Here is a 14088-nt window from a genome sequence, read left to right as displayed (position 1 = left end):
GCTCCCGCATGGGATGTAAATAAACAACTGCCTCCGGTGTGTGACAGCTCAATGCGGCCAATTGACAGCGCCAAACTGACAGCATGCAACTGCCAGCACAAATGGTACCGGCAAATTAAACTTATTTTTATATTTTAGAATTGATTTTACTGATTCCTATCGTTAGCCGTATTAATTGAAATAAACAGAAATATTCAATGTTTTGAAAAAGAAGCTTAGATGCATATTTTAAAATTATTTCTACGAATGTGACAGCTCCCCCTTTGGATGACATTCTGCCGGTGTCAAAATTCTTGGCACCAGGATTTTCAGGCAATTTTCTCGCTTTTTCCTCTTCGTTCGTTCTGCGCGCCGCAAAAAATAAGGACCGTGCTGTATTTTCCCTCGGCAGCAGCAGAACTTCTTCGCGGCTAGCAAGGCCCAGCAAGGCAACCGTTTTGGTATATTCATCCGTGGTGGCAGAATGTCGTTCATTGCTCGCAATGTGGCCAAAACGCTGGTGCAGGTGGGTAGTCGTGGGTGACCCGCTTTTGGGGGACATTTAATTTGTGTTGGCCAATGTTTATGTAACACCTCCGTGTCTCGCTGTGTTCTAGTTTTCGAGACGACGGCTAGGAGGATATAGTGGAATGAAATCACTAATCTGTGTTTTATTTGTAGGCTTCTTGCCGTGGTATCCATTCGACGGCTGTAGCTCAGAATCCGGTAAGTAACGCAACCATCACGTGCGACAAGTATTTATGATTAACGTTTATCTGCATCGCCACTACCCCTCGGTACACATCTTCCAGCGTCAGGGAAAGAGCGAGGGTCGCATCACTTGCACCCTGATTCCCGGCGATGGCGTCGGCCCGGAGCTGGTGTACTCGGTGCAGGAAGTGTTCAAGGCCGCCGACGTGCCGGTGGACTTCGAGACGTTCTTCCTGTCGGAGGTGAACCCGACGCTCAGCGCTCCGCTCGACGATGTCGTCCGGTCCATTAACAAGAACAAGGTGTGCCTGAAGGGTATCCTGGCAACGCCCGACTTTAGCCGCACCGGCGAGCTGGAAACGCTCAACATGAAGCTGCGCAACGAGCTCGATCTGTACGCGAACGTGGTGCACGTTGTGAGCCTGGAGGGAGTGCATACGCGCCACAAGGGCATCGATTCGGTCGTCATCCGCGAGCAGACGGAGGGCGAGTATTCGGCCCTGGAGCACGAAGCCGTGCCCGGCGTGATCGAGTGCCTGAAGGTCATAACCGCCCAGAAGTCGGCTCGCATTGCCAAGTTTGCCTTTGATTATGCGACCAAGCACAACCGCAAGAAGGTCACCTGCGTGCACAAGGCCAACATCATGAAGCTGGGTGACGGTCTGTTCATGAGGAAATGCGAACAGGTAGGTATAGGAACAAGAAATGCAGTCCATTATCAGTTAGTCATTATTTGTGTGCTGGTTTTCCATCCCAGATCGCTAAACTCTACCCGCGAATTCAGTTCGAGAAGATGATCGTCGACAACACGACCATGCAGCTCGTGAGCAATCCGAACCAGTTCGACGTGATGGTGGCGCCGAACCTTTACGGCAACATTATCGATAACATCGCGTCCGGTTTGGTCGGTGGTGCCGGTGTTGTGGCCGGCGCTTCCTACTCTGCCGAGCATGCCGTCTTTGAGCCAGTAAGTTGTGGATTGTGGAACGATTAGCAAAACAGAGACCTAATCGATGGTTTTTCTTCACTCCCCCAGGGTGCACGCCACACTTTCGCCGAGGGCGTTGGTAAGAACATTGCCAACCCGACCGCCATGCTGCTGTGCTCGTCGAAGATGCTGCGCCACGTGAACTTGCTGCCATACAGCCAGATGATCTTCCAGGCGGTGCAGAACGTGCTGCGCGCCGGCAAGGTCCGCACCAAGGATCTCGGCGGTCAGAACACGACCAACGAGTTCACCCAGGCTGTCATTCACAATCTGCGATAAGCTGTAATGCAATGCAATGCTCCCGAAGAAGCGTTGGGTTGACGAGAGCTACAAATTACCGGAAGCAGTACGAATTGACCTACCTTTCCCACCCCACTACTACTACTACTACTACTTCTACCCCCAAGTACCATCCCTACTCAGTCCTGCGGAAACACACGATTGTACTTTTGCCATCTTTCTTTACAGTATCTTTCTCCCCCGGCGGGGTCATCAAGCTCTAAGTTATTTGAACCTGTTCTTTAAATTTGTTTTTCGCCACCTTCGCAAATCTTTACCGCCCCTCTAAATGAATGCAAAATGTCGCTGATAAACTTTTGTCTAGTGGAACATGTTTTTAAAAAACAACGGTTTAGCCCCCTATTTATTGAACCTACCAAAGTAGAAGAGGACGACGCGCAGTCAGGAGTTACGATGCCATCGAAAAGCTGTTCGGCTACGTTCGAGAGTATTACGCGAAAAGTAAGACAAGCCGCTCCCTAAAACCACCAGACGAGCAAAGGTAGCACTAATAATAGCCATTGCCGCCGTTGTAGGTTTCTAGTAAATGACGAGTCATCGAATAATAATAAATGAAACACGCGACAGTGTGTGTACCGGTTGGTAAAGCAACTTCTCAACAACTCTTATTGCTTCATTTCTGTTAGAAACGTAAGAACGATGCCCTCATGTGCCGTCAAATTTTGCTTCACAATAAATAATTTTGCCTATTTTGCTTGTTCGAATGTTAAACTTTTGAAACAGTACTGGAAGGAGCCAGAAAATCCCTACTTTTTCACCTTCTTCGGTTTCGCCAGCTCCAGGATGCGGTCGCTCGGCTTCGCCTTCAGCGCATTCGGTTCCACCGTGAACGGTTTATCGCGGTACTCGTTGTTCACATTCCGATACGACTTTGCAACGGCTAACTCTGCCACTCGACTCGAGGCAACCGCTTTAAGCACGTTTTCCGGCAACCGTGTATCCTCCACGGGAACACCCTTCGCTCGCTTGCGGCGCTCGAGCGGTTCCGCAAGCTTGGTCACGTGATCGGATGCCATCGCTCTCAGAGCGCCCGGTTTGGCGGCCGGTCCAGGCTTTTCCTGACCGGCAAACTTCTTGCGAGCGAACCGTGGTTCCGACAAGCTATCGATACGCCCGATCAAGGCGGCCAACGGTTTCCGCTCGCGCTTCGGTGGTTCGGGCGCGGGAGCCTGCTTCGGTTGGGCGTTGCGTACCAGCCAGTCCTGATGCTTTTGCCACTCGTCCGCTGACATGCCCTTCAGCTTGTCGACCGCCGGCAGCTGCACGTTCGCCAGCCGACTGTACACGGTAAAGATGCTCTTCTTGATGCGCTTCTCGAGCTGGTCCTGCTGGCGGCGGGCGATAAAGCGACGGTACTCCTGCTGAGCGGCCACCAGCTTCCGCACGTGCGGCAATGCCAGCTGCTGGATGCGTTTCGAGGCGTACGGTTCCTTGTACGAGCGACACAGCTCCGTCTGCTTGGTGCTACGGTTCACGGCCCTTATTTCGTACCTGCCGCGAGCATTGCGTGGTTTGGCCAGGTATTGCGTTCTTCGCGACACCCGGTGGGGCATGCGAGGCTTCTCACAGCGGACCTGCTGCTGGCGCAGTAGCTTTTCCGCCGGACAGTGGCACGGCGTGTAGAGGAACGTGTTCTCGGCGGAGTTGGAGTTGGAGTTCTTCAAGCACGAAATTGCCATCTTTCTATTTTTCGCGCCCTATTTTTGGGAAGAGCAAAAGCTTCCTGCTTTTCGCGCACTGAACTGGAATGATTGGATGGCCCTAAAACAATGGTTGCTATGTCGGTTTTACGTAAAGAAACAACAAATAAAAAAGCCTTTTCCACATCACTAACGTTACCAACGACCTACTAACATGGTAACGTGACGCGAAGGTGAGTCGCGCTTTCAATGGCGCCATCACCCAGTTTTCGGAATGTCGACCAATGGCTCCACAAACAGTTGCATGTGTTGTAAATAATAACTTTTATTTATAAAATGCAGTAACAGAAAGCAAACCAAACAAAAGATAGAGCTCTAACATTTATCCTTTTTATGCTACACAAGAGACGCGAGTGCGATACAGTATGTCATATCAGCATCGAGCCCGGGGACGTTATTAACACGATCCGTGATCCAGAAAATTGGAACACTAGACTTATACAAGAACATAATGCTTTCTTTCTTACGTACTTAAGAGCTAACAGGTCCGATACACGAATAGGGGAGGGATGATCGATGATGTTGGTCACTGATGATACACGATAACGACGATAAACTTTCCTAGCTAGCGATTGTCTTCTTACTTGCTCGGGTAGAACTTCTTGCTCGAGTCCTTGGCCATGTCGAGCAGGGTTTGGGCCGGTACGAACGGAGCACCGTACAGATCGGCGTACGAGCGCATCTTGCTGACGAGACGTTCCGCACCGTACTGGTCCACCCAGCGGAACGGTCCACCGGTGAATGGCGGGAAGCCCAGACCGAACACGGCACCAACATCTCCCTCCAGAGGGCTGTCCAGGATTTTCTCCTCCAGGCAGAGAACGGCTTCGTTCACAAAGCGCGAAACCATGCGCAGCTGCATGTCCTCCACGCTGTTAGCACCGCGCGACTGCAGGGCGTACTTCTGCTTCATGATGGCGAGAGCGTCCTGGTTCACCTCACGGTTCTTGCTGCGACCGCCCGAGTACACGAACACACCCTTGCCCGACTTGCGTCCCATGAAGCCGGCCTTAACCAGGTCCTCCATAACGCCCAGATTGCCACCGGAGAACCGGTCGCCGAACGCCTTCGCCAGATCGACGGCTATGTGCGCTCCCACATCGATACCGACCTCGTCCGCTAGCGTGGCCGCACCGACCGGGAATCCGAACGTCTTGGTCATCTTGTCGAGATCCTTCGGATCGACACCCTCCTGCAGCAGTCTGTCGATGAAGAAGAGGTAAAAGTGAGCTGATTGTCAAATGAACCACTAGCCACTAACACTACGCTTGTCTTACCTGATTGCCTCTGACAGCATGGTCGAGAGGATGCGGGTCGTGTAGAAACCGGGTCCGTCACCCACGGTGATGACCACTTTGCCCTGTCGCAGGCCCACCTCGACGGCAGCCGCCGCCGTCTCCTTGGACGTGCCCGGATGCGTAATAATCTCCAACAGTTGCATCTTGTCAACGGGGGAGAAGTAGTGCATGCCGACGACGTTCTCCGGTCGAGAACTGCCGGCAGCGATCTTCGTGATCGGAATAGCGGACGTGTTCGTGGCGATGATGCAGTGCTTCGGCACCACCTGCTCCAGCTCCTTGATGACGCGGTGCTTAATGTCGATGTTCTCGAACACGGCCTCAATCACGATATCGGTCTGGCGGAACGGTTCGTAGCTCAGCGTGGAGGTAAGGTTCGACAGGATCTGATCGCGTTCGATCGCACTGATGCGCTTGCGCTTGATCGCACCCTGCAGACCGTTCTGGACCTGGCCGATACCGCGACCCAGTCCCGCCTCCGTCGTGTCCTTCATTATCACCTGATATCCCTTGTCGATGCTGACCTGCACGATACCGGCACCCATCAGACCCGCTCCCAGCACGCCAATCGTTTTCGGTGGGTTCGCCGGCTTGCCGAAGCGATTCTTTTTGCACTCGGTTTGGCCACGGAACAGGCCGATCAGACCCTTCGACTGGGGCGTTTGTGACAGTTCGCCAAATCCTTTACGCTCCGCCTCGTACCCGGCTTCCTGTCCCTTGTCCACACCGACGCGGATCACGTCCAGAATCTTGAGCGGAGCCGGGTACAGACCGCCGGACATCTTCATCACCTGTTCGCGTGCCTTCTCGAACACTTTGTTCTTGACCCATTCGATGCCGAACGCAAAGTCGGTCACCTTGGCCACCAAGCCAGTCTTTTGGCGGTTTACCTTCAGCTTCTCCGAGGCAAGATCCTTCGCGACTTGAATCGCCACTTTTTCCAGGTACTCGAGTGTGTTTTGATCGGCTGGCTTCAGTCCGGGACCTAGTGGGTTCACCAGCATGTCCACGATTCCCAGCTTCTTCGCCTTGTCGGCCTTTACCGACTTGCCGGTAAGGGCGAGGTCCAATGCGGTTGGGATGGAGGTCAGTTTTGGCAGTCGCTGAGTGCCGCCAGCACCGGGCAACAAACCCAGCATCACTTCGGGCAATCCTACGACCGTTTTCTTATCCTTAAGCGCTACTCGGTAGTGACAGGCAAGGGCCAACTCTAGCCCTCCACCCAAGCAAACGCCGTTGATGGCGGCCACCACAGGTTTGCGGGATTTCTCCAGCTTGCTGAACTGAATCTGGCCCTCGTGTGACACCTTCGTTGCCGCCTCGACCGTTTTGCACTGCTCGAGCATGGTAATGTCGGCACCGGCTACGAAGCAGCCCGGCTTGCCAGAGATCAGCACCGCCGAGCTGACGGCCGGGTTTGTTTCCACCTCGCGCAGGACGGCATCGAACTCGGACTGTACCTCGGCATTTAGCGAGTTCACTTTGACACCGGGCGAGTCCAGCGTGATCACCATCACATTGTCCACCATGCGTGTCTTCATGTGCTTGCCGGCCGGCGCTGCCGTGGCCAGATACCGCATGGCCATTTGCGATTGAAGTGCTGGATGGGAAAGAAAACCGGGAGGGTAAAATAAGAGTAGGAATAAAAATACACTTCCGTGTTATGGCGGTGTTGCTAACTCTTCCCGATTCCCCGCGGGTATCAGCAGAAAATCAACGACACAGGTTAGAGGAGATTGTTTTGAAATCGGTGCTGATTTCATAACGAGTTTCAATGTTTCTCGCGAGCCAACTTATCAGCTGTAAAAATGGACAGACGGTGGCCGGTAGTCGTAACTAACACCACCATCCGCCCTTCATAATCCACACATATACACCCCGTGATACGTCTATCTGCGGGAGCATGTGTGTGTGTGAGAGAGCTGAAGGGAAGCTCCGAGTCATGTTTATGCACCCCCTAGCACACGCAACAGCCTGCTACCCCACCCCCTTCCCGGGGATTGGCACGAACCGCACCGCTAAGTGTCGGGCAAAGTCCAACGTGTCACAATCCCCGTCGCGATTAGCACGAATCTTCCCGAACCGCCGATAAAACAAAAAGACACCGTCGTGATTTCGCCTGCCGGACACGGACGGAGACTAATATGTAATCCTTACCCTTCAGTCGAAGCGCCTGTCCAAAGGTCACATTTCGCTGCATTGCCGCACCGATCAGTCTTACGCTGGCCATCTTCGTTTTTTATTATGCACTTTCTCCGCTGATAGCTTCCTCACAATCCTATCCGAAGCCTGTAGGAGAGTAAGCGGGGAAATACACAATCGGTCGATTAATAATACGTACGAGACCGAGACAGCAAAACGGACCGCACTCTTGTAACTTACTTTTCTAAAAAGCTATGGACAAAACGAACATAAATAAAATAAATGGCTTCAACTTTCGGTCCTACGACGGCCGCGGTGTATAAAATTAAACTCTCGGTTATCCGGCTGGTTCCATGAACTTATACAGCCACCGGTTTAGCGAGATTGCACACTACTGTCATGCGGTGTCCGCTTCGTTTGACAGCTCTCGAACAGATGTTTATGTTTACCGTTTGAAAATGTATCGTTGGAAAAGCAGACTTTGATATGCAGTTGAATTTTTGGTATTCCGACTCGGCTTCGGCAACAGGTAGGTTTTATCAAGTCCCGTAAGTGATGATTTTTTTTCAGACGCTTGAAATTATTCAACTTTTTAGTGATGGCGGCTGATGGCGTCGGATCAGCATATTGTTGAGATACAGTAACGGCAAAGATTGTTATGAAATGCACGGTAAGTTGTATTAAATCAATATTTCATACTGTTTAAGCACAAAAAGAATTGCTTTCGATTCGTCAGAGGAAAACGATTCCAAAAAGTACGGCTCCAAACGTCTGCTGTCGGCTGTTGTACTCTGGAACATAACCTTAAACTTGGTATTCTTTTTGTGAAATTCTCGAAAATCCTCCCAACAAATGAAGTTGAAAGCAATTAATCCAAAATTAGATCAAAAGGTTAAGTTTTTCTCACTCCCGTCAGCAGCTCTTCATTCTTTTAATGATGGCTTAGAAACAGTAGTGCCTGTTTCTTCTCTCCTAAAGCACATCTGACTACATCCGGGATTACACGAATTCGGGTCGAAAGAAGCACAAAGTAAATACAAATATTTGCACAACAAATTCAAATCGAAGCTTGACGACAAGCTGTACAAATAGAAGTAAATTCCCGGTGCGCACATTGTCCCGGCAAGTCCTTTTTTAAAACTCTCCAGCCTCCCCCAACGGTCATGCATTGGGTCTCTCATCATTGGCACGCTCCAGAGACAGGATGATTGAGAGCATAAAACTTACTACGCCCTGCAACATAGAAACACGACACCTAATCAACTGCGGCCGATAAGCGAGAGAGAGAGAGAGAGAGAGAGAGAGAGAGAAAAGGCGCTCACAATGTCGGAGTCATCTACCGAGGACACGCGGGGGTGCTGATGATTGGTACTTCCGTGCAACGTACAGCGTTTCCGCTCGAGCGATCGCAAGCATCCGATTTCATTATATCTGAATTAATATTGATCTAATAGATTATCGGTCGCACGTTAAATGCCCCCGCCTACCCGGAGGCGGGCGGTCGGTGGAAAACGGGGTGGAAATCGGTGGCATCCGATACTTGTGTAACCGATGGTACGCAAACAATCCGCGCGAAGCGAAGGGGGAGCCGCCGAGAGACAGAGAGACAATAGAAGGGATGCGCTCGTTGCCCTTTTTACCCTGCCCGCCCGGTTTGTTGATGTTGATGTTTGGTATTACAACGCTTTGTCACGAGCATATCCTTCCTCCCTGTACACGAGTGGCGTTTGATGTTCCCATTATTGTGGTGCTTACCAAAAAATAAGGGGGAGTGAACTAAGGGAGTGTCCGCTATTCCCGAGCGATGCTGCCGTTGTTTGCTATCATTTGTACCTTTTTGTGTGAGCGTGTCTTCTCGTGTGTCTCTCGTACAGACAAACACTCCCTGCCTTCCTTCCTTCTTTCCTTCATATCGCACCGTTGAGTCTATGCCTTCCTGAATTCTTTCGTTTCCCTTCGCGCGCTCCTGCTTCAGATAGAACGGATGGGAAGCGAGATGGATGGGTTTTCGATCAACACTTCGATTCAGCTGCCTTTACCGCAATTTGGGAGACAAAGCGGGAGAAACGGGCAGACTGAGAGTGTATAAGCACCGGTAAATGGAAGGATAATTACATTAGCTTGCGGTAAGGGGTACCGTTGTGCTTCGGAAAAGGACAATGACTCGTGCGACAGCGGGGTGGTGTGCGGATGTTGAGATTGGTTTCATGAGCTTATGGAAAGATTGTGGCTTCGAATAGAGCTACGTAGTTGGTGATGCTGCTTTGCAACATTATTGATGAACAGATGCATTTTATCTCTTCAAGTTATTGCTAACATAGTTTTTAAAATTCAAAATTCAGACTCTTTACACATTTATTTTCTCCGTCTTTACTCCAACCGCAATCATTTCCATCAATCTCTCCATGTTGTCACAGTCCATAATCTATATTGCACGATTTTCCATTTTCCAAACGCAAAACAACTTCATCCCCTTTTTGAAGCTGGCCGTGTCTGTGTGTGTGTGTGTGTGTGTGTGTGTGTGTGTGTATGTGTGGGAAAATGGGTTTTCAATTCGAATCGATTATTCCACTTCACGCCACTCACGTGCCGATTAAATCCTTTATCCTGTCTGATCTTTCCCAACCGTCAAGCGAAGCCGTTTGTGGCGAATTTTTAAATTTTCCATTTTTTAATGTCTTTTTCCCACTTGAATTGCGCATTTTTCCAGCATACGTCGTCCGACATCATCATGGGTGGATTATTTTGATCCTGTACATGTCCAGCCCCGGGAAATGTGATGGGAATTGCCATGCGATTGTGTTGGGCAATAAAGCGACCAGAAAATTATCCACTAAACGGATTACCGGACCGCGCCGATGCTTTCTTTTTGCACCCCTTTCGCTACTTCCGTTCCACTAAAGCACAGGAAATATTCGTTTAACGGCTGTCGAATCACGCGAAACGTGTCCTTCAAAACGTTCGGCAACACAGAAATTCGCGCCACTCGAATGCATTGATCTCCGATTCCTTCTATTGCTCTATTTACCCTCCCTGCTTCCTTTCCGCCTCCAGTTCCGCCGGAAGTTCTTACCCGCGCCAATGGTTATTTTACGCCCGGCAGGAGGGGTTGATTGAATTAACACCTCGTCAAATGCAACCGCGCACCCTTTGCCAAAAGGGGTGTAGGGATTTTGGTATCCCGCTCGCAAGGACACAATCCATTCACCCAGTTGGCTGTTGTGTTGGAAATGATCGACACCTTGGGACACGGGTGTCTTCGGGTTTGAATTCTGCACACCCTGCGTGCCTTACGCGCCCGGAAAAGTGTCCATAACAAATCGGAGCACCGGGAATAACAACAGTGCCGTGTGTGTGTGTGTGTGTGTATTTGTGAAGATTGTCGCACCCTTCCTGTTGTTGTTTGGAGGGAGTTTGCGAACACGAAGGGACAAGCGCTCTTCTGTCCCTTCACGAAAAGATGCAAACAGTAGCGTTACAAAAGTGGGCCAAAGGCGGAGACACACACGGCGTGCAGAGAAACCCCGACGATTGGAACCTGATCAAACGTTTCGCGCACCCAAGGAGCTGTGAAAAGGGATAAAAGGCAGAGCCAAAGAAAAGGATAATGATGGGTTCATTTACTGCGTTTAATCGTTCCTGCTGTTGAGTGTTACAGTGCGTGTTGGGATTGCGTGAATAGTGATTTCTTCAACTGTTGCCGGTATTTGTTTGCCGAATTTAAGTAAATCTGTGTTACAACACATGTAGCAAAATCAGAACCTCACTGTACTCTCCCGATCTCTTAAATCCACGACCCCTTCGAATTGCTGTTTTCCTTGCGCACTGCTTGCGCACTGGATTTCCTTGCACACCGACAACGACGACGACAACGACGTTCGTTCGAAGATGGGAAGCGTAAAAATGTGATATGCACGCACGGAAATTACACGGTAGCGACTTTTATAGCGTTTTATCTTGATTGATTTCAATCCGCAATCAGCAAAGCAAAGACCCGAGAGAGAGAGAGAGAGAGAGAGAGAGAGAGAGAGAGAGAGAGAGGGAGGGAGAGAGAGCCAAAGAATGCAGCATAATTGCGGAGGGCGAACGACGGTGGCGCGTCGTGAGGCGCTTTTTACAGTTCTCACACCATCGAGTGAAGGGGCTGAGGTGTGTGTGTGTGTTTTTTTTTAGTTGACGCTTATTCTTGGCGCGTCTCAAGGAGCATGCTTTCAGTGTGTTTTTTGGTGTTGGTTGTTGTTTCTTTCATTTCCGAAAGGACACGAGTTGCAGCTTCCTTTCCGACGGAAAGGGCGCCCCATTTTTTAGGTTGGATCGCTTTTGATCGTGCTGAGAGTGATTTACGGGAGATAACGCTCTGTCTCGGTAGGAGATCTGGCAACATTCTTGCTGGATGGAAGGGTTACAAGCGTTTCCGTGGCAACTTAATACACAGTATGATGGTATAAAGTCATAAAATTCGTAGATGCTGCAAATGCGCTACAAAAGATGGCAGTTTGGTGAGAATTAGGAATTACAATGTACATCCCGTTCTCTTCCGGACCGTTAAAAGTATTGGGACAATGACTTTCCGATGTTATAAATTCTATACTGTATACACAGTAGCTGACATCGGTCGGTTGAGTTAATCTAACCTCATTTCATCTGTTTCAATATGTCTCTAGAGAACGTTTTAAAGCTTTTCTTTCCTTACTACCAAAACTTTCACAACTTCCAAACAATTTCAAAAGCCTTTTTCGACTTACTCAACATACCAAAGCAGCAACTACTTGGCGTATCGTTTAAAAATCCAATCAATCATAATTTCCTTAAATTAGCCAAAGTAAATACGGAACAAAAATGAAGCACAGATTGCACAACGAACCTACCTGCCCTGTACCGTCGACTATCTGCCCCGCCAGCGCAACCCTATCACACACAGAACCCGACACAAATTGGCCATAATTGCACACCATTCGGCAGTGCACTTTCATTAACGATATTGATAATTATCGAACGTCGAAGAGAGAGAGAGAGAAAGGAAGGTGCAGCAGCAACAGCAGCAGCCTGTCAACATACGGCCATTCCCGGGCGCTTGCAGTTCAGTTTGCGTACGAAATGACTCCCTCTCAAAAGAAAAAACGCAACGCAGAATCGTGCAACGAGTCGTTCGATTTTCTTTTGTTTCTCTTGGAGGCGTCCCTTCGACACATTCAACAACACGCACCTTGGAGGCGATTGCGTGCGATTTTGGCCCTGTCCGATCCGATCTTCGCTCGAGGATGTATGCTCAGGCAGGAGTAATCGGTCTGGAATATGCGGCACAGCCGCACTTGCCAGGGATGGTCAGCGGATCTCTCGGCTACTCCACCTCGTTGGCGTTGCAAACGGTGCAAAAACAAACACTCAATTTTCGCGGCAAACGATTAACGCAAAACTGCAAGGAGGGCATGGGAAGGATTGTTGGGCAGTTTTGGGGGATCTCATGATGAACATCGCATTTCTTTGATGATGTGCTAAGGAGAAGGCACGGAGGGAAATCGGCCCTTTACATGATTGAACTCCGTCAAATGATACGTGCGGAAAGTTTATCGAAATAAAGCACCACAAAACGCGCAACCGTGACCTGTTAGCGACACTGATTAGCGGTCATTTTCCGCTCAGTCTCGGAGTGCCCAACCCGACGAGGCCGACAATTCCGCCAGTGGCATGCAAAGCGAATCGGCTCGCGGGACGATTTAAATGCGAGCAACATAAGCTTTCCCCTTTTGCTCGACCTTTTGCGCCTGCTCCAGTGGCAGCGACTGGTGCGCTTAAATGTTGCTTTTACTTTGCCTCGCCCTGGAACGATCGGGCTACAATCAACGCAAATTACTCCGTAGTACTGGACAAAATGAAGTCATTATGTAGTGGCGGCTGAAGAATCGGTTCCCCTTTTCCGTCACCCGCGGCCCCCGGCTTCCCGGAGGCGAGAGATGATTATTTTTCCCAATTGTTTTCCTCCTGTTGTCGAGCTTGTTAAGGCACATCCCATTATGAGCGGAGATTTTTTGGATCTTTTTTTTGGGATTGTTTTATCGTAAAGAAGGACTTTTTTCATTCGCAGTTGAGTGTTGCGTGTTTGAGGTTCGTTGGGGCCAGTTGATGCTTTAAGCGTGGTCGGAGCAGTAACGGTTGATCATAGGGCTGGAAATGTGTGTCATTGTAACAATGACCGTGCCGTCCCTGACACGCCACATGAAGGAGCCTCCGAAGAGTGGTCTCGTGGTGACACACACCCAGTTCAACCGCTATGACTTTCCACCAGCCTTTCGGCCGGCTGTAAGCTCCGAAAACCGGTGTTCAATTGCCACTTGGCATTTGACATGGATTTGTTTTTGTGTGTCTCACTCGAACCAGCAGCAATAGCTGGAAAGTGCTCACACCTCTATGCTTCCCATGTACCGGAAGAAAGGCAGCTAATAAGCCGCACACTCGCACGCACACAGGCTCACGTTGCCTTGTGCCATCTTTTGATGGCACTTTCGCACACACTCGCCCGATCGGGTTTTGTGCGGAAGAACCCGTCAAGCCTCATCCATCAAAGTCTGGTGACAGTACAATGATTTCTAATTGAACACATCCAGCCCTTGGTGGTCCTGGTAAGCATCAGGCAACAGGATCAGCCGTCGTTTAGCGTGTTTTCTTTTTCTGGTTGGGTGTTCGGCGAGGGATAAGCTGCCCGTTGGCGTGTGCCTCTTGAACGGCCTAAACAAGCTTTATACAAGCACTTGAAACGAGTCATTGCAGGGACATACAAGAGAGGTGAGAAGTCACAGGGATAGAATAGCGGAACATCCCATCAGTTCAAATGCAGTTTGATGTGACGTCTGAACGATTGATGAGTATGGAAAATGAAAGATTTATGAAAGGACATTACGAGAAATTAATGGTAATATAGGTATTAAAAACATGCCAATATCTTCAACATTGCAGATGGCTAGCTTCTCCG

The 14088-nt window shown here is 49.9% G+C and overlaps 5 protein-coding genes across 7 annotated transcripts in view; 2 read left to right on the top strand and 3 right to left on the bottom strand.

Moving 5' to 3' along the window:
- Window positions 1-14, bottom strand: part of LOC121597844 — a 1168-nt gene extending 1154 nt beyond the window's left edge. For both annotated transcript variants that reach the window (XM_041924021.1, XM_041924020.1), the window contains exon 1: window positions 1-14. This exon is cut by the window's left edge and continues 162 nt beyond it. The gene's annotated coding sequence lies outside the window, so the exon portion shown is untranslated.
- A 283-nt stretch (window positions 15-297) lies between these two features.
- Window positions 298-2569, top strand: LOC121595542 (isocitrate dehydrogenase [NAD] subunit beta, mitochondrial). Of its 2 annotated transcripts, XR_006005190.1 has the most exons (6): window positions 298-505; window positions 661-705; window positions 792-1376; window positions 1448-1657; window positions 1727-2084; window positions 2147-2569. XR_006005190.1 is itself a non-coding variant. In XM_041919584.1 (5 exons), exons 1-5 carry the CDS (start codon window positions 464-466, stop codon window positions 1955-1957), a joined length of 1113 nt encoding a protein of 370 aa, XP_041775518.1. In that variant the 5' UTR covers window positions 298-463; the 3' UTR covers window positions 1958-2569. The 2 variants fall into 2 exon arrangements, 1 of the variants encoding a protein (XP_041775518.1); XM_041919584.1 differs by having other exon boundaries at window positions 1727-2569.
- On the bottom strand, window positions 2552-3768 carry LOC121595543. The gene has a single exon (XM_041919585.1). The coding sequence runs from the start codon at window positions 3655-3657 to the stop codon at window positions 2725-2727; it is 933 nt and encodes a 310-aa protein (XP_041775519.1). The 5' UTR covers window positions 3658-3768; the 3' UTR covers window positions 2552-2724.
- A 155-nt stretch (window positions 3769-3923) lies between these two features.
- LOC121595539 (trifunctional enzyme subunit alpha, mitochondrial) lies at window positions 3924-7468 on the bottom strand. Its single transcript, XM_041919579.1, has 4 exons — window positions 7359-7468; window positions 7134-7265; window positions 4956-6576; window positions 3924-4880 (listed from the first exon to the last, which is right to left on the bottom strand). The coding sequence occupies exons 2-4, from the start codon at window positions 7204-7206 to the stop codon at window positions 4259-4261; spliced, it is 2316 nt and encodes a 771-aa protein (XP_041775513.1). The 5' UTR covers window positions 7207-7265; window positions 7359-7468; the 3' UTR covers window positions 3924-4258.
- An 88-nt stretch (window positions 7469-7556) lies between these two features.
- LOC121595540 (transcription factor glial cells missing 2-like) overlaps window positions 7557-14088 on the top strand; it is a 49070-nt gene continuing 42538 nt past the window's right edge. The window contains exons 1-2 of the mRNA XM_041919580.1: window positions 7557-7647; window positions 7715-7788. Coding sequence (XP_041775514.1) covers window positions 7777-7788 — 12 coding nt within the window. The 5' untranslated portion in view covers window positions 7557-7647; window positions 7715-7776. The remainder of the gene's footprint in view (window positions 7648-7714; window positions 7789-14088) is intronic.

This window comes from Anopheles merus, chromosome 3R, assembly GCF_017562075.2.
Source record: "Anopheles merus strain MAF chromosome 3R, AmerM5.1, whole genome shotgun sequence".
Lineage (NCBI taxonomy): Eukaryota > Metazoa > Arthropoda > Insecta > Diptera > Culicidae > Anopheles > Anopheles merus.
The sequence above is the reverse complement of the archived record's forward strand: the minus strand, read 5'-3'. Positions and strand labels throughout refer to the sequence as shown.